Below are 23,508 nucleotides of genomic sequence, written 5' to 3' on the forward strand. Positions count from 1 at the left end.
TGCATTCAACTTAGCAAGCATATAGTTGTATTGTTATTTTGTTTAACCAATGTTGTTTCATTTCCCAGTGCTTTATGTGTCTGGCTCATTGCATTTATTTGTGTTCGTGTTTGTTTGTTTTTGTGTGTGTGTGTGTGTGTGTGTGTGTGTACAGAGACATCGGCCGAGCCCTCTCTGCAGGCCAAGCAGATGAAGCTGAAAAGAGCTCGTCTGGCTGATGACCTCAACGATAAGCTTTCTCACCGACCAGGCCCCATTGAGCTCATCCACAAGAACATCCTGCCCGTGCACACAATCATTGGTACAACTCTACCTATAGTGGACACCCTGACACCCATTGTTGCACACAAGCAAACACCACATGACCACATATTAGCTAGAGTTGCCCTAGCACCTGTTTCGTTTACAGTATGTACATAACAACCTTGTTCAATATTTTCATTATGCAACGCAGGGATATGGTGCATTAGGATGAAAGACCTAAAGGATTGAATTGAAACATGTATCCCCATGTATTCAGACATTTTCTGGAATGTGTATGTGTCAGGGTGATTATTAAATCTAAAAATCTAAGTTTTAGGAAGTTCGGTCAGGTTTAGTCTCTCTATCTCTCTGTCTTTCACTCAAATGCCCACATAGATCAAGATGTGTCATTGATGTGCCAATGGCAACACATCTCGTGCAAAACCGCTGCCCGAGGCGTTGTGTTGAAACCAACCTCACAGTAACAGCGTGTACCTCCTGGGTGTTTACATACTGATTGATGCCATTTGAGCCCTGGTGTTACTACATGCTATGGTCAATGTTGCAGTGAGCTCATGTTGCGACAGAAGCAGTTGGGTGTTGTCAACCATGAGCCTTTTGTTGTTCATTGATTAGAATTTTTGTATTGTGCCACCATCTGTTTGTTTTGCTCCACTGAAATGATTATTTAAAAAACGACATAATACTGGCGGAAGTCTGGTGCCCAACAAGTGAAAAACAACTGCTGTTGAAGTCGGCTGTTGAAGTCTGCTGTTGTTGGCTGGATGAAGTCGACGGGAGTGTTCACTTGTCAATTACTCCTTCAGGTACGGAGTCACCAAAGGGCGACAGCTCCTCATTGGACGAGGACAGCAGTGATGCGCTCTCGCCTGATCAGCCAGCCAATCACGACTCTCCCCTCAGCTCCAGTCAGCAGCACTCGCCGCCTGATGTGCTTAATCTGAATGGCAACCCATCTCCCCCTCAGGTACCCTCACCATTGTAATGAACTGATTAATTAACCTTTTACACCACTTAATACATAATCAGTGACTTAGCTTCACTAGGATAAACAGAGTGTGATAATAAGTAAAGAGTGGTGAATGTAAACAGAGTGGTGGTGATGACTAAATGGGTAGAATGATCGAGATGAAGTGCTGGCCAAATGAAAAGTGGAACTATAAGTGTTGTGCACAGATGAATGTTCCTCTTCATTTCTGAATGTTCCTCGTTCCTCTTCGTTTGTCTCCTGTGCAGTTCCTTCCCCAAGTCCCCTTGCAGCTGAACGGCACGGACGTTCCTCCTCCACTGCCGCTGACCAATGGGGCCTTGACAGTCACCACACCGCGTCCGGCCACGGGACAGACGAAGGTGGGCTCTCGTCCTCTAAACAGTTGCACCTTAATGACTCCTGGGTTTTTGTTTAAGTTTCAGGAAAATCAGGCCAGTAGTTGTGGTGTAATTCTGCTTACAAACAAACAAATGAGCAAGCAAGCCAGTGAAACCACCAAATAAACAGACACGTGCGAAGACATAACATCCTTGATGGAGGATTTGTTATAAATACAGTGAACTTGGTTGAGGCATGTGCTGTACTGAGTGCCATGATGGATTATTCTATGTGTAGCACCCTAGTATGTGCTCAAGAGGTCTGATAGGCTCTGAACAGGTTCTTTATCCTCTCGGTCCTCTCCTCGTCTTTTTTTCTTACATATGGACATACCGAATTCTTCTCATCCTTTAAAAAAAAAGAAGAAACCTCATGCATCCTAGTGCTTGTGTCTTGTTTCTCTTCTTCATGTAACATTCCTCTTCCCTTTCTCTTCCTCTTCCTCCCCTTTCTGTTCCTCCTCCACACAGTCATCGTCTAAGTCCAGCTCGGACCGGCCGTCCCAGCGGCCCAAGAAGCCCAAGGACAGCAAGCCCAAGGTGAAGAAGCTCAAGTACCACCAGTACATCCCGCCGGACCAGAAGGCGGATCGCGAGCCGCCGCCCCAGATGGACTCGTCCTACGCCAAGCTGCTCCAGCAACAGCAGCTCTTCCTGCAGCTGCAGATCATCAGCCAGCAGCAGCAGCACTACAACTACCACACCATCCTGCCCGCGCCGCCCAAGTGAGTGTGTGTGTGTGCGTGTATGTGTGCGTGCGTCTGTACGTACATGTGTAAGCGGGATGAGCCCGAGTTTTATCATTGGTTGTGAAGATTTTTTTATTTTTATTGGAGAGTCAGTCAAATAAAGACAGAGCGAGATGATGTGACACTGAGTAGAAGTTCTACAGTTGCAATTCCAAGTGAAGGCACTAGAGGGAGCTCTAGGCCCTGCTCTTTGTCAGCGTGCTGGGGTTGCGCGGTTATGTTTGGAGGAAGTCCGTTCTCACTGCAGCCATTTCCTCTCTCCAGACCCCCTACTGAGCAGCAGCAGCAGCCTCCGCCTGCTCCCCCTCCCCCAGCCAACCCTGGGCCCTCCCCGTCCCGCGCCGTGCCAACCCCCACCTCCTCCTCCACCCCCTCCAGCCACACCGGGTCCAACCGACACAGTCAGCCCCCGTCTGGCGACGCCAAGCCAAGCACCCTGCCGGCAAACCTGGACGAGTTCAAAGTAAGCTGATGTTTGAAAGAGCGGTACAAACGCATACAGTGTTAAAAGTCAGTGGTCCTGGTGTTAAACTTTGTTTTATGATTGTGATTGTAACTCCAGGTTGCTGAACTCAAGCAGGAGCTCAAACTGAGGGGTCTGACCGTCTCGGGCACCAAAAACGACCTGATTGAGAGGCTGAAGAACTACCAGGAGCAGAACGGTGGTGCCATGGCAACTGCTCAGAAAGCTTCCCAGCCTCAGGGGCAAACGAATGGCCTCGCGCCTGTTGTCGCACAGTCCAAGGAAGCCCCAGTGAAAATGGGAACCATCCCAGTTGTCAACGGCCATGTCACTCAGATGTCCACCATGCCCCACGTGATGCGCTTCAGCAGCACAAGCTCCTCCCCTCCTGTGTCTCCCGCCCCCTCTGACCGGTCATTGGCTGGAATGAGCCCAGACGAGACCAGCTGTAATGGCGATGTGTTTGGTGAAATGGTATGCTCACATTTTTACCACTTTAGTTAGTTGGTCTTCATAACGAATTAAAGAATTTGTCCCATGCACTCCCATTCACCTCCCTGAATTAGACCATTTCCTTCTGCCTCTGCCTCATATTCTGCAAGAACCCCACAGAGTTCCCTGGCATGTTTTCATTTTGAAAGACCGACTTTGGCAACTTCCTTTAGCTATTTTTCATGTGTTACAAGACATGCCACGAGTGAAATAACCAGTAAACACCATGGCATAAGTATTTCCGGTCTAGAATGTCAGTGCGGCAGTTGACATTCCAAAATGACGATTGAAAACAAGCCGCTGTTGTTGCGTGACAACAGATGGAACCCATTCCTGACTGATTTGCAGGATCAAAGCATTTCTAGAAAAATAGTTTTCTTTCAAAATGGTATGCTCACATTTGTGCCCCCGTTTATTTGGCCTTCATAACGAATAAAGAAATCGTGAAGATGTTTATCCGGAGTGCACCCCCATTCATGCCTCATATTCTGCAAGAACCCCACGGACTTCCCTGGCGTATTTCACTTTTAAAGACCTACTTTGGCAAAAATCTACTTCAGCCGTTTTTCAAGTGTTACAAGACGCATCACTAGCCAAATAAGCAGTGGTTAATTTTGCATAACGAGCTAAATTAGTAGTGCCTAAGTATTTCTGGTTTAGATGGGCAGTGCGCCAGTTGACATTCCAGAATAACGGCCATTGTTGCGTGACGACAGAGGGAACCCAATTCTGAATGATTTCCTGGATAGGGTTTTACAAAGCTATTCTGGAAAAATAAGAGGACCCTTCTTCACATTAAGCTTTACAAGACAAGCAAGTTAACATTATCAAATAGCTAACAAATGACTAAATGCAGTGTCGGGGGCCCTCTCTCTCTCTCCCTCTCCCTCCCCCCTCTCCTGTCTAGGTGAGCTCCCCTCTCACTCAGCTCACCTTGCACCCGTCCCCGGAGCCCCTGGAGGCTGTGGTAAAAGAGGAGCCGCGGGGCCTCGGCCAACTCTCCAGCTGCCTCTCCTGGCCCCAGCCCCCCAACGCCGCCGCCACCGCCGGTCAGAACAAGGACCAGATGCTGCAGGAGAAGGACAAGCAGATCGAGGAGCTGACGCGCATGCTGCGCCAGAAGCAGCAGCTGGTGGAGACGTTGCGCTCGCAGCTGGAGCAGGGCAAGCGGCAGCAGCAGCACCGCCGCCGCGAACATCCCCAACGTCGTCCTCGCTGCCACCGCCGCCGAGACCCGCCTCCTCCTCAACGGCGTCCAGCTCAACGGCATGGCCGCCAGGGTGAAGGAGGAGGCCGAGGACGAGAAGATGGCGCTGACGACCACAGCGGTGACCACAGCGAGCGCTCCTGTGGTGGCGATGGAGACGCAGCAGACTCTGCTACAGCAGCAGCAGCAGGCGGCGCAGAGGAAGGTGCAGATGCCGTGCTCCCAGCAGACGCTGCTCAAGCTCCAGCAAATCCAGCGGCTGCAGGCCCAGCAGCAGCAGCAGCAGCACGTGGAGCTGCAGAGGATAGACCTGCAGCAGCAGCAGCAGAAACTGCAGCAGCTGATCATACAGCAGAGACAGGCGCAGCAACAACAGCAACAACAACAACAGCAACAACAGCAACAACTACTGCAACAACAACAGCAACAACAACAGCATCAGCAGCATCAGAGGAAGCAGCTGAGACCTCAGAAGCAGCAGCAGAGGCAGCAAAAAAAGCAGGAGCCTCCCAAACCACAGCAGGTCAGTCAGACTCTCCAGTACCTCATTAAATAGAGATTGAATACTGCCAACTTCTCCCCATGACACTGATTATTGCCATTCATTCACTCTCTATTCTGTGTAGTTTTCTTATAGTGTAATAATTTGTATTGGCACTTTTGTTATAGGCCCCTCAAGTGTTTGTTACCCAGCAACCCAGTACACCGGTCACAACACCCTCAATCTCATTGGACCTCCTCAAGGCACATCCCGCCCCTACGTTGGTGACGGACGGCAATGGTAACCACTATCTGATCACACTGACCAACAGCAACACAGACGGCCAGCTGCCCATTTCACCTCAGAGCAAGACCAACGGCCGCATCACTCTGCAGGTACAGACCGGTTTCTCACAGCTGACCTTCCCAAAACGGTGCCCTAGATAGATTTCACAGTATTAGCTTGAGTAATATGGTCTAGACTAATGAATGGGTAATGCTCAACGTGTTTGTTTTTAATCAGAGGTTACAGTCAACTCCTGTCAAGCTCCCCAGCCAATCACCTGTACAGATGGTCACCGGCAACAACCAGTCAAAACCGACAGAACAGAAAACTCCTGTTAAACAGCCTGTGAAAAAGGTTTGTTGTTCACATTCATATACAAAGAAAAGCTATTAAAGGAGAATTCCAGCGATTTTTCACATAGATCTCGGGGTCACCGAGTACTGTTGGTACGACTAAAGCTAAAACAATCAGTTTTTCCTAGTTTGAGTTGCTGCAGCCAACAGCTAGCTACCAGGCAGTTCCAGTGCTACACTCTGGGGGCATGTTCATGAGCCCCCATGTTGATGCCCCCAGAGTGAAAAATCGCCATAATTCTCCTTTAAATGAGATTTAGTCTTGTATAGAGTTGGTCCTCTTAGTGTGTTTTGGTCAAGGCTCATGATGCCTGTCTGTTTCCTCTTCCTCAGAGGACCGCCCTCCATCTACAGACCAATGGCATGCAGGAGCCCAGCGTGCCTGTCACTGCGCCACCCAATCTCCAGCCTTTCTTCTTCACCAAGGACTCCTCATTGGATCAGACCATCTCGCCTCCACCAATCAAGGTAGGGCGGCGAAACTCTCAAAACCCCCATATAGACCCTTTCAACAATAAAAACAAAAACAATGCTTTAACATTCTATTTGGGCCCCAATCTACTTCCTCTGCATTAAGATAACATATGGAATGTTAAAAAGGAAGTCTTGTGGGGCCAACTATGATGCTGATAATGGAACTCTCTTGAAAGGGTCTATAAGGAGTCACCCTGTCTGAATTTAACACTTCTTCTTATTCACTATACTATATTCAGCCGTTTCCATTTCCTGTATCCGTGTTCTTCTCATATCTCAACTCTGTGTGTTCCCCTTTTCATTGACGTTCAGTAGTTCAAACTCCTCCATTCTTTCTCACTTCATCGGTTCTCTTCCTCCTCTCCTTCCTACAGCTGGAGGTGTGTCCGACCTTTGACCGACACACCTTGTTCACCCCTCCCTCTCCTAAACAGACCTCTCACTCCACTTCACAAAAAGTACGACCAGTCATCTGTCTTGTCTGTCTCTGTGTCTGTCTGTCTGTCTGTCTGTCTTTCTGTTCTCTTTTCATCTCATCCCTTTCTTCCTGTGTCTATGTTTACTTATGGCAATGCCTCTAACCAGGTCAAGGTTTTTTCTGATAGTTATTAGTCAGAAGAGCAAGTGTTTTGTTTGAAAGTCTTTATCAGATATCAGATGTTATGGTGCAGTTTTATGCCTTTATGATGACCGATAGTGTGTTCTAATCGATACCACACCGGTATGGACTGTATGACCATTGTCACTGTTATCTGCATACGCAAGAGTGTTTGTTCTCATGGAATGATTTGTTTATATTTGACCACAGGAGAATGGTTCAAGCAGCCAGCATATTGACGACTTGTTTGACATCCTCATCAAGAGTGGAGGTAAGGTTTTTTTTTTTTTTTCTCCCAGAATATATATGTGTGCCAAAAACATCTAGTTCTGATCCACCAAGACAGTTCAGAAAGTACCAGTATATTAGTTCTTCAATTATCAGTGAATGGAGAGGCTACAAGTAGTCCTTGCCACATGTTAATACAATATACATACTGTACTTTTTTAGTGTAGTTTATGTAATAATATACATTTAACAAAGTGTTTTATGTAAATGTTGTACTGTGTATGTATGTTCTCATAATGGTACTCATACTCTCTTCTCTTTGATCCCAAACCAGAAATCTCCTCCAATTTCAAAGCCAATCCAGACCCGTCCCTTTCTGAGCTGCACTCCAACCCGCCCACCCCCTCCCCTCCCTCCTCCCCCCTCCGCCTCCCCCCCCCAACACCTCCTCCAGAGCCGTCCTCCATCTCCTCCTCCCTCTCCTCCACCTCCTCCCTCTCCTCCTCTTCCCAGCATGCCCTGCGGAGCGGGCGGCTGGAAGACTTCCTGGAGAGCACCACGGGCACGCCGCTGCTGGGTGTGGCCGCCGCCGACGCGGACAGGTCCGATGACGCTCATCGACGAGCTGCACAGCCAGATGCTAAGCACGCCCAGCATCCTGGACCACCCGCCCTCGCCCATGGACATCAGCGACATGGGCTTCGCGCCGCACCCCGCCGGCCTAGACTTCGGGGACCCCACCCTGGACGGCATGGACTGGCTGGACATATCCATGGGTGGGGGAGGGGGCGGCGTGGGGAGCGGCAGCATCGGAGGGAGCGGAGACGGGACGGGGAGCAGCCATGGCGTCGGGGTCGGCGGGGGCAGTGAGAGCGCCACCATCTTGGCGCCGCTCGGCTCGCAGACGCCCCCTAGTGTCTTCTCGGCAGACTTTTTGGACAGCTCAGACCTGCAGCTGCACTGGGACTCCTGTTTGTAGCCCCCCCTCCCCCCTCCCCCGCCCGCCCGTGAGCGCGCTTGTGTGTGTGGTCTTCACCCGCTGGCTGGCGCCAGTGCAGCCAGGACATGGACGCGGACACGAAACCCATCGCTGTAGGGGGGGGGACGCCAGTATTGAGACGTGTACTCGCAAGCAAGCAGACGTTAAACACGCATCCACAAACTGTGCACATATGCTGTGAAAGCCCCTGCTGGAAATCGGCTGCAGATGCAAAAAAAGAAAGAAAACCCAATCGTGGAGACCCTCTCCTTCTCCCTGGCGTCCGTTCCACTGATGGCATAAGCACTGAGTCTTTCTCCTCCACTCCCACGGCTCCACCCCACCTGCTGCACCACCTGTATCCAAAGACTTTGCCAACAGTCCCACGGTCCCTCCTCTCTCGTCTCTCCACCCTAAGCTACTCCTCACATTGCAGTGCTCAGAAAGCAGTACACTCTAGCCATGCGTAGGCTTTCTGTCAGGCAGAAAACCCTGTGAGTAGTTTCAACATATCTGTGGTAGGAGTTAGGCTGCTGCGGCAGATCTAAGATGAATTGGCAAAGAAGAGAGGAAATTCCACAAATGTAATACCAAAGGCAGTGTCACTTTTCAATGAGCATAGTGTGTGTTTTTTTAAAAATAGCAAAATCTATACCATCTATGCTGATTTTCCAGATATCAACACACCAATAGTTGTTGTCATCTAGCTACCCTTCTTGGTTAAATTGCTGAACACTGCAACTGAGCCTGGTTGCCTGCAGTTGTGTGGTTGGACATAAAGAACATGTCCGCCTGGTCCCAGTAAATGAAATCTCATGGTCAGCGCTGCATGGCTTCTCCATAAAAGACAGGGGTCATCACCGTCAGCTATTTTCCCTTTTTATTGCTGGTAATTGGTCAGGTCAGATGTGCCTTACAGTGTAAGGCATCACAGTACTGGACATAAAAACAGTCAGCCGGTGTTTTACAGTTTTGAGGTTGTGTACATTCAACAATTATATTTTAAATATCACCATGGTAACCGAGGTTGCCCTGTCTCTCATGCGCTGGGTCCAAGTTGGGCTTCTGTCACTGTTGTACTGCTGTGCCCTTGTTCTTGTGTATTAGCACTGAGTTTATCCTTTCTCTGTTTCTCTTCCTTCCATTCTTTCTTTCTTTTCTTTCTTTCTTTCTTTCTTTCTTTATTTCTTCCTTCCCTTCTTCCTCTATATTTCTCTCTCTTTCTATCTCTTTGTCATTGACTATAATGTTGGTGGAATCTCTCAGTGTATCAGTTCTTCCAACTTTGCACTTAAGACTACCTGAACTGGTACCCTTGTATCGGGACGGGGCTTTCAAATACACACAGCCTCCTGGGAATTTGGTTTGGTGATGTTCATCAGATCACTATGCATTGCTATTTGGGGTATATATTATAAGTTGGGCTTTTTCTTTCTTCTCCCCTTGATTGTATAGTTTTAGCAGGTGGAGATTTGAGCTGGGCTTCCAGGTCAAAAATATTTGAACCTTGTAATTTTTTTAAAAGAATTAAAAAAAAATTAAAAAATGACCAAATATGAAATGGGCGATGATTTGTGTGTGTGTGTGTGTCGTGTCTTGACTGTGTGTATGTGTTTGTTCATGCATTTGATGTATAATTGTTTTACAGTTAAATAATCAGGGCTGTGTAGGCTCATGTTGCTGTCAGCAGTACCTTTTTGATTTATTGCAAAGGGATATCTGTTTTCTGTGCAATTTTATTGCATATTATAAATGGCAAATTGTACTCCATGTTACTCCGTCCAAGCGGAGAAAGACAACAGAGCCGATACAGAAAGGTGTCTTGAAGTCATGAAGTGTCAGTTAACTGTAATAAGTTAACTTCCTGTTTATTTCCACATTTCTGGCCCCATGCTGCCTCTTTGAGTTTGGTTTAGTGGCTTTGTGTTCTGTTCTACTGGTGCTATACATAATTGAACAGATCTTAGTCGACCTACAAGGTCAAGAGTTGTGTGTGTGTCCGTGTCTGTGTCCGTGTGTGTTCTCACTGATGGAAACGCCATGCCCAGCCTACCTTTTCAGTGCTGATGTATTTGTAATGTAATGCTGGGAACTTAATTGAGTTTACCAGAGTGGGTTTGTAGCCTAAAGGGAACACAAGCCAGAAGAGAACCAGAATCATTAAAGAGTTTTTTTTTTTGTTTTTTTTTTGTACTTTTGGGGGGTGGGGGATGTTTTCACTGGTAGTGAAGGTTAACATTTCACATACTTGCAAAATAGCCATGACTCTTCAACATAATTATTTGCATGAGCAGTGTGATGTACTGAGTAAAACATGGTTGACCTAGCTAAAAATATCCAGGCTTTAATCCACGTAAACAATTTACAATATGCAAGTGATGTCTTGACCTCTGATATGATCAGTCAGGGCTGGCCACCAGGGGGAGCTGACGTCTTGGAAAATACTCCTGTAAAGTACACTATCTTCACTCTCCATCTTCCTGGTTTACACATCCTGACTCCAGCTCTGCTGTATCCTTGTCCTAGACCATCACATGTACAAAGAATAAATTGCTGACACTGTCAGGGAACATAAACTGTGCAGGAGGAAACCCAGCAATAATTGAAGAGCTCTTTTCCAAAATGCTATATCCAGCATTGTAATGCATTTTTGTATGTCATTTTTTTTATTTTGTTTTCCGATTACTTTCAGTAGAAATTTAATTGGGTTATTGTTATTTGATTTATCTTTACTCAATCAAAACACCAAAACTGCACTTTTATTGATATTACCTGAAATACACAATTAAATAACATGACTTAGTAATGTTTTCAAAAAATGGAAATGTAGCATTTTGGAAAATAGCTCTTCAATTAGTCTTTCTTAACTTGACCGCTGATAATTGAGTAAATAGTGATTAACTGGATAATATTTAGACCAACAATAGGGAAGAGGTTCGTAAAATATGCATTTTTTAATTCTCAAAAGAGTTTCTAAAAACAGATTTACAACAACTTTGTCCAATATACAAACAAGGTATATAGTAACAGGAAGTTTATTTTTTGCTCAACATATTTAAATATTTTTTCACGCACGGATTGCTTTTGGTTATACAGAGACAAGCACAATTATGCTCTCAAATTTTACGGAATCATCAAGCATTCTATTAAACTGTGCAAATACTGTATTTACATGACACTGCCAGCATGAGGACTGAATAAAAGGAACAAACATCTTTATAGAAAGCTCAACATGGTCGTTTCATAGTCAGTGAACTGGACACTGGTCTTTGTGCTCGTATTGCTTTTTTGCCCTGTCACGAGTCCAAATTACACAAATAAAACCAGTTTTTGTTTTTAAATACCCCCCTTCAGCACCTATAATCACTTAGTCATAGCAAGCGAAACGTAACATTTTAAAAGGACAGCATCCACTCCTTGTCTCCGTATCACTCTAACATTCACTTCACATGCTATGATGTCACCTAAACAATCATTTCACCTCAAGCTGATTGCAGTTTATAATAATAACATAAAAGTGTAAAATTAATTTGTTTCAAAAGCCCTTCTATGAACATGATTCAGCATCATCGCATAAGGAAGAGACTGTCATTTGTAGACAAACAGCTCATCTGCTACCGTATATGCATACTGTAAATATTTTGAGGTTCATTCCAGGTTTCTTAGCTTGTGGTCTATTGTGACAAATGTGTTGGGAAGTTGAACACTGAAATACACATTATCATTACAAGGATAAATATAACATGTCCTTTGAGAGTAGTCAAGACATTGAAAACCACAACAGTTACAGTGGGTTGTCTTTGGGTGAGAAATATGCACAGTCTCCAGGAAAAAGAAGCACTGGAAAAGGTACATACACCCTTGAAAGAGCAACATATCAAAATATATATATCAGATATATCAGAGCAGTTCAGGTAAAGAAACTAAACTCTGTGAAAGCAGGCCACGACTCCAAACATGTGCTTTTCTCTCTAAACTACTGAACTGCATACACCTAATCACAAACCCTTTTGGCATCTTAAACTGAACTTATCGCCAGTTGAACACTGTGCTACATGTACAAGCTGTGCCTAAGGTGACTTCTGTAATGATCTTTCACATTACACTATATTATTGCACACAGAGGTGTTGGCTTTAACTTAACTCCAATAACCTGCAATTCAGCTGTCTTGAATGTACCGCTTTAATTCTGTAGGTTTCTATGCTGATGTGAAAACATCTACAGAGAGACTATATCAATCTGACAAAATAAAATGGTAGTATTGCCTTTGTCTTTGAAACACATTGATGATATCTCGTTATCTGTCTTATAAAAACAGGCCTGTGCAAGACACGCTGAATAACTAATACATATGCAGTCAGTATGGAATACCCAAAAAGACATGGTTATGGTTATAAGATGCTGGAGCCTTTGAGTCTTTCCTCAGGCTGGTGATCAAACGGAGTTGAAAGACATGGTGATCAGCATGCATGTCTATACCACACAACAGGATTTCCCTTTCTCCTTCAAAAGGCTTGTGGTCAGAATCTGTGTATATGAAACAAAGCAATCCACCCAAAGATGTATTGTGACACATCACAACTCATTATTAAAACAGTGTTAAAGATTGGAGAGCCTGTGCTAAACCCTGGATCGGAAGTGCATTGTGGATATCTGAAGGCAGGGGCGCTGCTAGATAATTTGGGCCCTATGACGGACAATAATTCTGGGCCACCCCAATAATATATAGTATTATTAGGGGGGGCTCTCTGAGGCGGTGCCCCTGTCTGAAGGCAGTGAGCTTAGAGAGGGACAGAAATGTGTGAATTATAAAATGTAAATTCAATTACACAAGTTTAGTCGCTTCCCATCAAGATGACTTCACAATGCCTATTTGTCTTGATAGGTGCTTCATAAACTTATTCTGTTGCTGACAATTAGACTTAAATACCATTAAGAGTACTGATGAACAGATTTATAAAGGTAATACCAATAACTGCAGTAAGATTCATAAAAGCTTGCACTTTCATTCTGTTCTCATGTTCATCAAATTAAAATACAGTTAAGAGTATAAACTTGCTTTGGATGGTTCCACCTATCTACTGCTTTTAGGATGCAATGACTGAATGTGACCAGACCCAAGTCGGCTGTGCTGTGAAGAAAACTAAAAGCCAAGACTGCTATCTTTGTCACTCATTTCCCATATCCATGTTCCCAGGCTGGGTGAGCTGAACCAATATCCTTGCAGCATTCCTCCAGAGTCCCCTCCATGCATTCATTTAGTAGACACTTTTATCCAAAGCAACTTACATATGTAACTTATATAATATTACAAGGGAAATTATCCCCGGATCAACTCAGGGTTAAGTGCCTTGCTCAAGGGCACAACGGTGGAAGCCAGGTATTGAACCTACACCTTTATGCTCTACTTTTATCTTTACCCTGCAGTTCAATATTGCCAACACTGATTTGCCAACACCTTATTTATACAGTCTATGGCCAACTCAGACAAGGAAGTTATAAGCTCCTAGCTTTGTGGCTTACTGACCTTTTTAGGTAAGTAGTGATGTTTAGCCTGCAGTCCTAGCTTGCCTGCCTCAGTATAACATGTGAAAGTTTGCAAGACAGGAGACTGAAACACCACATGCTTTCAGGTGCACAGCCCTGTGCTTACACGAAACATACCAAATACTCTGACTAGGAAGACATTACAGTTGCTTTCTTGATGACTTGCCCAAGACAGTACATAAAAACGGGGGTTATGATAGTCAGTAGTGTCCAGTTGTCTCTGATGATTCATGGTGAATGATGATTCTTTGTGAGCTCTGCTTTTGCTCAGTTGTATTTCCCACTGAGTCTGCTGCACTGTCCCAGTCATGTTAGTGCACATGTCCTCCTGGAAGAAACACCTCCTATTCAGATGTTCAGTGGCCTTCCTGACACCCCTTTCATTGACAGTTCCTCACAATAAACAAACAAAATAACAAACAAATAAATAAATATAAATAAATATAAATGAATGAATGAATAAATAAATAAATACATAGATCCACAGACATTTCTGTTCCAAAGGACCACTGCTCCAAAAGGGACAAAACAGGTCCTCAATGCCTTGCTCACAGAACAGCAGCAGCCTCACTCAGAGATCGCTTGGATATGAGCAGACAGTCTTGAGAAGATTACCAACGCCACCTCACTCTGTCTCCAGACAGTGAATAGAAGACAAGAGTATTTTTAAATTAATGATCTTCTTTTTTTTTTTTTGGGGGCTATCACCAAATGTGAGTGTTCTGCCTCCTTCTCTGTGTTTGTTTGTGTGTGTGTGTGTGTGTGTGTTGGGTCTGATTGAAGCTGATGTGATGGTAGCGTCATGCTCATTGAGTTAGTGTGGCCCCCGGGAGGAAACTGCTTAACGTGGCGCCAGACGACCTGAAAACGCACCTCAACACTGTGAAGAGGGAGGAGGGTGCAGTGCCTGTTGGTGCAGAGCGAGAGATGGAGGGAGAGAGAGAGATAGAGGGAGAGCTCGAGGGAAAAGAAAGAAATGTCCATAAGGGGAATGACGCACAGTGGACAGGACAGCCAAGACGGAGAAACAAGTGAAAAGCAAGTCCCTTGTTATATGCTCATCCATTTTGTAACTGCAGTTGAGTTCCACTGAATAGCTTACTCGTGTGACTCCAACAACTTCTCCACAGTGTCCACTCCCGTCCACACGCTCACTCTCCTCCACTCTTCTCAGACGGTGACCTCTGTCTTGCTGTTGGTGGTGTAGCCCTTGTACTTGGGTTGGTACTGGTGGTGGGACAGGTGGCTCCCGTAGCTGACCGAATGGGGGAAGAGCTCGTGCAAGGCCTCTATGCTGTACTGCCTCCTGCTGGCGTAGGTCTGCCGGCGCGCCGAGTGCGCCGGGTGCGCCGAGTGTGCCGGGTATGACGGGTGGCCCGGGTGTGAGGTCTGCCGGTGCACGTGGCCCCGGCCCGACGAGTCCCATGCCCGGAAGGCCGAGCTGGCCAGCAGGGGGTGGGTGGTGGTCTTGGGCATGCGTGCCCGCTCCAGGTGGGGCGGGGGGATGGCAATGGAGAGTGGGGCGTGGAAGTCGTGGTGGTGGCCCGGGGGCACGCGGTGGAGGTAGGACTTGTCCTTGAAGTGCATGGGGATGGGCTGGAAGGCTATGGGCTGCGTCTGGTACTGCGCGAAGTCCATGAGCGGGTAGCTTTTGTAGTAGCTGCGGTTGGCAGTGTCAGCTGCAGAGAAGAGAAGAGAAGAGAAGAGAAGAGAAGAGAAGAGAAGAGAAGAGAAGAGAAGAGAAGAGAAGAGAAGAGTGGATAACACAGAATGTGTGTTCGCTTGTTCTGTATGTGTTGCATGAGCTACTGGATACCAACATTTACCTCAGAATGAATAAAGTATCTATCTATCTTTCTATCTATCTGTCTTTCTATCTATCTACCTATCCATCTAAAGAAGAGAAGAGAAGGAACAAAGATGACTGGTACGTGAGGTGAATAAAAGGAGAGAGAGAGAGAGATGATGAATGTATCTTGTTTATGTTTATGTCCTGTTTCAAGGAGCACAACTGGCTATTTTTAGGCTTGTTTTGGCCCGTATGTCAGCTTGCATGAAAGTGACACATAAATGACTGACTACATGTGCCTGCAGGTCCTGAGACAACATGAAGTGTTCTAAAATTCTCCAAAATAGTCAGCAGAAAAACCACCCCATAAATAAAGAGTCAATTTTCAATAATTTAAATTTCCTTAATTCATCTATTTAATGCTTAATCACATACTTAAGACTAGTTTCATCTTTTAAAACCAACAGCCCATTTATTTGGGCTTTTTCTTTCTATTCCTCCTTCAGCGACAGCCTGAATGTAAGCACGGCTGATTGGTTTCGCTGTAAGACACATCATAACTCTCGGTCCCCCTCGTCCAAATTTAGCGGAGATATTAAAAGAGCCAAGAGTGAATTTGGAGGTGCTTTGTTCATGGAAAGAAGGGAGAGAGAGAAAAAAAAAAGAGAGAGAGAGAGAGAGATCCATCCAGTTATCCTGGGCTGAGGAGGGTCCCTGTTGAACCACTGTGGATGAACAGAGTGTGTGGAGGAAGGCATTATACATAAGACCGCCGAGTCCCCTCGGAAAGAGAGATTTTTTACACAATGACAACCAATGGCTTCAGTCTAACCAGAAGCTTTCACACACACACACACACACACACACACACACACACACACACTCTCTCTTTCTATTTTATACTGCCTCTCCCCCTCTCTCTCCCTCTCTCTCTCTCTCTAACACACACACACACACACACACACACACACACACACACACACACACACACACACACACACACACACACACACACACACACACACACACATAAAGTTACCTTGCTTTGTTCTGTATTTTACATAAAGCTTCTCTCATTTTCATGTTATTAAGTAACTCATTGTGATGTCTTCCTGCCTTGCTTGATGACTCAGACAGGCTATGTGAGTGTGTGTGTGTGTGAGAGAGAGAGAGAGAGAGACACACACACACACACAGAGGGGGTCTATGTATCACTATTTCAGGCTCAATTTGTAGGAGACTCTTTCACCACCCAAAATTCTCCAGACAAATAGGTTACAGTTTTTCTCGATCGTTTTGATACCTGTGTCAACTCTGAAATCACACTCTCAAAACAGTTAACACCCGTGTCTGAACAAAAGCACTCTGGACAAAATGACACATTTTGCTTGCAAAAGGCTGTTACTCTCTCAAAACACTTAAAACATGCAGCAAAAGCAAATCTTGCCTTCAAACACTACAACTTGTTGCCAATTAAAAAACACTCTTTAATCAATCATTACACACTGGACAACAAAATGCAAAATCTAGTTCTCAAAATGAGCATTTTTGCTATGTCTGTTCCATTACTTTCTCATTTTTCTGGTATCAAAAAAAAATGTGAAAAGAAAAAAAGTACTGAATAAAAAAATGTATTTATTCATTCCTCCCAAGATGTAACTGTCATTGACATGTAAGACATACAGCAAACACCTAGCAAGATACTGTAAATTTCATTGAACTACAACTTTCATCGAAATAAACCTACAGCAAAACACTTTTTGTACTGTTTTCTCCACCAAATAGGCAGTACAGTACTTTGTCTAAATGTGCATTAGATCCATACTTGCAAATAGCAACACAAAACAGACATCTCTTATGTATAATGAATGATTGCTGATTGAAGAATTGTGCAAAGGAGTTTCACACAGGTGTATCAGAGATTCAGACTTATGCAAGGAATCTATACCACCTGTGAAAAGATGTTTTCCTTTTGTTTAGCATGGGAAAACCAATACACTGTAGAGTTTGGGGCTTTTGAATGACACCTGTGTTAACTGTTTTGCAAAAGGGTGTGAGAAATGTGTAAACCCAATGAAAATGTGTGAACACATTCGCAAGAGATGACTTCTCCTGAGCAAAGAATGTAGTCATGAAGACCAAGTGGGTTCTAGTTTACTTAAGCAGGTAAAAGCAATCGAGAAAAACTGTAAAATGAAGGGTGAATGAATGAATCAACTAATTTAGGTTCCCAACAATGTATGTCACATGCTGTAAAACAAGGACAAGATGGCCCCTGGCCACATTCAACTGGTGTCCTACTGTTGTCTCTTTCTATAAAAGCCTCAGAGCTCCTATATCGGGTTTTATCAGACAGTCCTCTTTCATTCATTAAACGCTGAATGCCGCGAGGGGAGACTGGATTTGATGAAGGTTCAGGAACCTTGAGCTTGCTGGAAAGGTTACATTGTCAGTCTGAATTAGCGTCAGCAAGGTCTGGCACAGTGCAAATTCCTGCATGGCTTGGCTCTGTGCTGCAGATGAGAGTCGTCTGTGCTTTCTTGCTTGGGGCATTTGTATAACCATATGCCTCTCCTGCTTAGTGGCTCCAGACATGGCACAGACAATGCTGACTTCACAGACAAATAACGCAGTTATTCATCTACCATGTCCACCTTATCCTACTGCTAATTCTTTCAGCATTGTTGATAATACATAATATATACAGCATAAAATTGCATTAAAAAGATGCCCTTGAGATGATCTTATGAATATGATGATTTATGATTTAAGTGTGTGTGTGTGTGTGTGTGTGTGTGTGTAAACAGGAGGGTGGTCTTACCCACTGCCTTCAGGGAGGTGTACTTGTTGAGGCCGGGCATGCTGAGGTTGCTCTGGTGATGTGGGAGGCCCATGGTGTGTCCAAACGGAGTATACGCAGAGCTGTTAAGGTGGTGTTGCTCTGTGAGAGACAGGGACCAAAGACAGAGGTTATGGGACTGGAAATAAGAGAGAGAGAGAAAGGGAGATAGAGAGAGAACTTGAATTTTACAAACTCTTTATTACAATAGTTATACATTGTTAAAACCACAACCAACAACAAAGAAAAAGGAAACAAGGGAACATTGATCATTTGTGCAAGAAAAAGCATATTTGGTTAATACTGTTTTTGTCATGGAATGTCTCTGTTCTCGGTAGCCAGGGTTAACTACACAGGCATCGACTGGCATTCTTAAAATTGGACCCAAACTATGGCAGAGTAGTGCCAGTGGGCACATGAGGGTTCACTTTACTACACAGAGAATACTCAGATTTGTGGTGGCGGTAGTCATATTCACTGGTGAAAATTCACTTTGAAATTGTAATCAACCTCACACTCGAGTCTCCTAAGATATGATTAAAGTTATTTCAGTATCCTGCAAGCTGGTGTCTAGCTGTGCTCATGCAGTTCCACACAGTAATCTCTTCCAAAATCATAACAAGGGCCATGGGTGGCCCTACAAAACTGTACTCAGTCCCCGCACCCTAACATCAGGATGGAGCTGCATATCTGCCAAGTGACAACATTTTCCCCGGCTTTCTTCCGTATTTCAAGGTCATCTCCTGAGGCCCTCCCGTTTTATTATTTCTCCCGGATAACTCCTGGAAATCCAGACCCGGTAATCTAGAAAGATTAAAGGGGTTAAAAAAATCATTTTTTTAACTCAAGGGGAGGTGGAAAATGAGCGTAATTCCCCAATTGGTGGAATATTCCTTTAAGGGTCTGGCCGCAAGTAATGAAAATGGCCCAACTCGAAGGGCGTCACCAGGCATGCATTTGAAAATATCACTGCATGCAATTGGATAACACTACAACCAATGTTTACTGATTGATTCCGGACTTCGACGCAATTGGATAACACTAGCCTATGACCAATGTTTACTGACTGATTCCGGACTTCAAGGATTGGTGCAGCTCTGTTTCATGGGCATAGCTAATGAGCATCATACTCATTGCCAGAGTAACTCACTGAGCAAATTCAAATTGTGCTCTCGTGAGAACTCTGGATTTCCAGGGTAGATAACTCCCCTAATTTGCATGACCATCAAACTTTATTAAAATCACGATCCATTAGTTTTGTCTATTCGTCTGACATTTCTCAGGTTGCCAGATTGTGTATGAAATACATCCTACAGTACACATATAAATCACTCACTTATTTCAACCCTTTTGTCATAAAACCTGGCAACCCAAAACCCAAGTCGGGGAGCGGAGCGTGTCTGCACTGCCCTGCTGCCAGTCACAAGCAGTTGAATGCACAAGAACTAGCTGTTCATCAAATTGTTAGGGAAGAAATATAGTGATTGATGATTTCACATCACATAAACTGTTACTGAGTGTTGTTAATACTCAAAAGGCTACTCGTGTCCTCGGAAGGAACTGAATCTGACGGCAGCTCAAGTTTTTTTTGGAGGTACAGGCTACCAGACAGCAGGTGGATTGTAGCCTACGCATGTAAACTGGCATGCAGCACAGGCCTACCGCTTTTGGTAAAAGGTAAAAGCAACGACCGAAATGCACAGTTGCAATTGGAATGGACACTGGTAGAAAGTATGAAACATGTCAAATATGCGAACAAGAAGAATCAAGAAGTAGCCTAAGCTTTACAGATAAAAAAGCGGGTTAGGCTAATATATTTGCACGGGTTAGTGGTGGGTAAACCCAACCCACCACCACCACACACTCCCCATCTCCTCTTTAGCTTGTAGCCTACTGCATGGCTATCTTCTTTGGTGAGTGTTATCTACTGAACTGAACCCATTAAAGGTGTTTGAGTCGTGACTCAAACACCTTTAATGGGTTCAGTTCACATCAACCTACTACTATTTGATTATGTGATGCGTATAGGCCTATCTACAGTTCAGTTTCTGCAGTATTCTTCAGTGAATCACAAAATGGGGAACTGTACTACATGTAGCATCAAGAAATATCCGGCCCACTGAAATGATTTTGCCTCAAGCAAACTTCTAGGCTTTCACCACCTAATTTCCTGAAATGCAAGATCTGTGTAGCGAGTGTAAGAGTAATTTATTTCTCAACATGGTTAGCAGTGTTGGGCAAGTTACTTCAAAATCGTAATGTATTATGTATTACTTATTACTGTCATTTCAAAGTAATTTGTTACATTATAATATTACTGTCTCTGAATTGTAAGGCATTACACTACTAATTGCATTACTTTTAAGTTACTTTCACCAAAATATCTAGAAATATGGATTTGCCATTCTAAATGCAGTTTATTACGCTCAATGCAGCTTGTTCTAACAATGGAGGGAGATGGTATAGCATAATGACTGAGCTAGGCTTAAGGCTAACAACAGTAGAATGCAATAGGCGCAGTGCTCATGATGCAATACAAGGAACAATGGGAACGCTTTAGAATAACATGTGCTTATTAGGTATTATTCCACTGCTTGGTTGAATTTCCCATTGTCCTACGTAATTTAGAACGACCATTAACCGTATGTTATCTACACACCTATGAAGTAGATCCATTTTTTTAACCCTATCACACTTGTATATTAATTCGCCGAACTCGTTGTGAAGTTTAAATGAACTGTCACGTTGCATCCGAGCTGTAAAATGCAGACGTTCAGAACATTGCAACATTGTAGCATATGACGGAGGTGGCTTTTAGCTAGATGGATGACAGCAGGCTAAGTAAAAGCGATGTTTCAAAGCTAAAGTTCATCAGAATCTTGGGATACGCCCGCTTGACAACGGGAGAGATAGAACTAACGACTGCTAGTCTAGCAACTCTCCGTTGGCTTGTGAACAGCTTGACACGAGTTAAGCTTTTTTTAAGTTGGCAAAAGTTAGAACTAGCCAACTAGCTGGTGGGAAAACGCATGGGACTCGTTCTAGCTCTGTCTTATTGCGTCCAGAGGGAATTTGAAAGACAACCGATTATTCCGCCCCTCGGATTGAGCACTGCGAACGGTGAGTGCCCAGACCCTACATTTTAATGTGGGTCTGGCTCATCAGGCTAGTAGAGCGGTGTATCCCCTTCCCCGCCACTCTGACTGGCAGTGTTGGCAACCGGATGCCGAAACACTACTGACTTTGTGATTAGTAAATAGGTGGAGGGTGGCGCATTAGGCCAAAACACAAAATGACAACATCATCATCAGTTGAGGGCTGCAACTTCACTTTTTAAATGACAATATCCTGGCCAGACTACTGTTGTCAGTGATATAAGTATTTGAAATGAACATGATTTCTTAATGTCTAGTGACATATCAGGGCAATTTTATGATTAATTGAAATACATTTTTTACATACGTTTCCTTTAATAAAGACATGTCAAGATGGTGGCCTGCTGGCCATTTCGGTGCCCTAAGTGAGTGGCTTTGAGTGAGTGACATTTAAATGATAACTCAAACACCTAAAGTAAAATTAAAGGCCTATTATTTAGACCATTCATTTCTGAAGAAATGTCACTTTAAGAGCAGTGATCTTTATGTTGTCATAATGCCCTTTTGCCAGCACTTGTTTACAAGCCTTATTTGTTTTACATTTGAGTTACATTGATAGCACAATATTAACAATAATATGCACAATGTTAAGTTGTTTTAAGCAGCCTTCATTGCTTTGGAAATGGAAGTATGCAATGATATGTTGCTTCATACCAGGTATCAAACTTGCATGTAACATCGTGTTAGTGCATTTTGACATTGTAAACGTTATTGATGAAGAGTGAAACGCAGTTTGCAGTAAAGCTACTATTCATTGGTTACATTTGGGTGCCCCCTCTGTCCTTTGGTGCCCAACATAAAGTGCATGATGCTGCGTGGGGGGCGGTGGCACTGCCAGGCTACACAATCTTTTTCTGCATTTTTATCCCTTTATTCTCTTCAATTCAAGTTCACAGCACAAAGCTGACATGCACAACAGCATAGTTTGTGTTTTATCAAGAATCAAAAAGATTAGCGTGGCATAGTGTTAATTTTGTCACCTATTTTTAATTTAGTCTTAGTCTTAGTCTTGTGACGAAATGTCCTTTTTAGTCTTTGTCATATTTAGTCATTCAAATATCATTTTTGTTAGTCAAGTTTTAGTCGACTAAAAAAAGGTCATTTTAGTCTAGTTTTAGTCATAAGAAAACTAAAGGTATCTTAGTCTTAGTCAGTTTTAGTCAACACATTTTAGTCTTTTTTTATAACAAATTATTTCTGATTACCATTTGAGTCAAATAGTGTTTCACACATCTCAATTTTCCAACAATATTGTGTGTCCACAGGGCTACTCGTCTGTTATAATTACTCATTCTGATTTTTTGTCAGTCAGTATGTTTACATGCACAGGTAAGTCGAGCTACAGTTATAGCTCGGCTGGGATTTGACCATAGACAGTAAAAGATTTGACTGGACCACTGTCATATTCGTAGACTAGTGTTTCTCAAAGTGTGGTTTTTTAGCTAGGGTTAGTTAAGTGGTCCTGAAACTGAAAAAGTTTGAGAAACACTGTCTTAGACCAAAGTATTAATGTTTTACTCCGCCTCGCTAGATGGCGATATGCGCCCAAACACAACACATTCCCCAAACAGACTCTCCATCTTAGCCATAGCTAACTTGCTAGCGAACTTTCCATATTAGCTTACTTGCTAGCAAACTTTGCATCATCAGTCTAACTAGTTAAATAGTTGACATTACATGATGAACATTTTCGTATGGACGTTCTGGTGGATGTTAATTTGTATGAGAGAAGCTTCAACTTCTGGGTATGTAGCATTGTGGCATAAAGCTTAGGTAGTTAGTTGGTAACTCTGGCAGAAACCTCCAGTGTTCCATTTCTTCATCTAATCAGCTTAGAGAAGCCCTGCTGCATGGGGAGAGTGAGTGGCTGCTAAAAGGGAGACTGAGAGGAGGCTGGACTCTAAATCTGTCTGGATGAAGAAAAACATTTTTTCTTGGCGCTTCACTGATACCTTCACCGTCTCTCCTAAATGGCATTATGGCACTGGTACTCATCAGAACTTCCCTTAGGCAGTCTAAAAAAGCACTACTTTTCCTCACCTGTCACTTTTCTTGTCATGTCCTTCTCTCTTGGACTTCTTTATCACAGACTTTCTCTGGGACTTTGTCTATCTTAACTGAGAGTTTGTTCATCTATATGTTAGACCAGCCGTCCTCCCAGCTTCCATCCTTACTACCTTATATTCCTTCCTGTCGTCCTTACTCTCTGTCTGTTCCCTCTTCTTTCTGTCTTCCT

General features: G+C 44.0%; 2 protein-coding genes across 2 annotated transcripts in view; one reads left to right on the plus strand and one right to left on the minus strand.

The window, feature by feature from the left end:
- The window catches only part of mrtfab (myocardin related transcription factor Ab), a 33,633-nt gene extending 24,127 nt beyond the window's left edge, over window positions 1-9,506 (plus strand). The window contains 15 exon segments of the mRNA XM_048233688.1: window positions 155-301; window positions 1,071-1,231; window positions 1,501-1,614; window positions 2,104-2,357; window positions 2,646-2,844; window positions 2,944-3,318; window positions 4,244-4,666; window positions 4,668-5,066; window positions 5,213-5,419; window positions 5,547-5,663; window positions 5,996-6,130; window positions 6,511-6,594; window positions 6,945-7,005; window positions 7,297-7,561; window positions 7,563-9,506. Coding sequence (XP_048089645.1) covers window positions 155-301; window positions 1,071-1,231; window positions 1,501-1,614; window positions 2,104-2,357; window positions 2,646-2,844; window positions 2,944-3,318; window positions 4,244-4,666; window positions 4,668-5,066; window positions 5,213-5,419; window positions 5,547-5,663; window positions 5,996-6,130; window positions 6,511-6,594; window positions 6,945-7,005; window positions 7,297-7,561; window positions 7,563-7,941 — 3,320 coding nt within the window. The 3' untranslated portion in view covers window positions 7,942-9,506.
- A 4,756-nt stretch (window positions 9,507-14,262) lies between these two features.
- shisa8b (shisa family member 8b) overlaps window positions 14,263-23,508 on the minus strand; it is a 29,174-nt gene continuing 19,928 nt past the window's right edge. Inside the window, exons 3-4 of the mRNA XM_048233287.1 lie at window positions 18,100-18,219; window positions 14,263-15,168 (exon numbers count right to left, since the gene is read on the minus strand). Of these exons, the coding sequence (XP_048089244.1) occupies window positions 14,660-15,168; window positions 18,100-18,219 (629 nt within the window). The 3' untranslated portion in view covers window positions 14,263-14,659. The remainder of the gene's footprint in view (window positions 15,169-18,099; window positions 18,220-23,508) is intronic.

Source organism: Alosa alosa, chromosome 22, assembly GCF_017589495.1.
Source record: "Alosa alosa isolate M-15738 ecotype Scorff River chromosome 22, AALO_Geno_1.1, whole genome shotgun sequence".
NCBI classification, from domain to species: Eukaryota; Metazoa; Chordata; class Actinopteri; order Clupeiformes; family Clupeidae; genus Alosa; species Alosa alosa.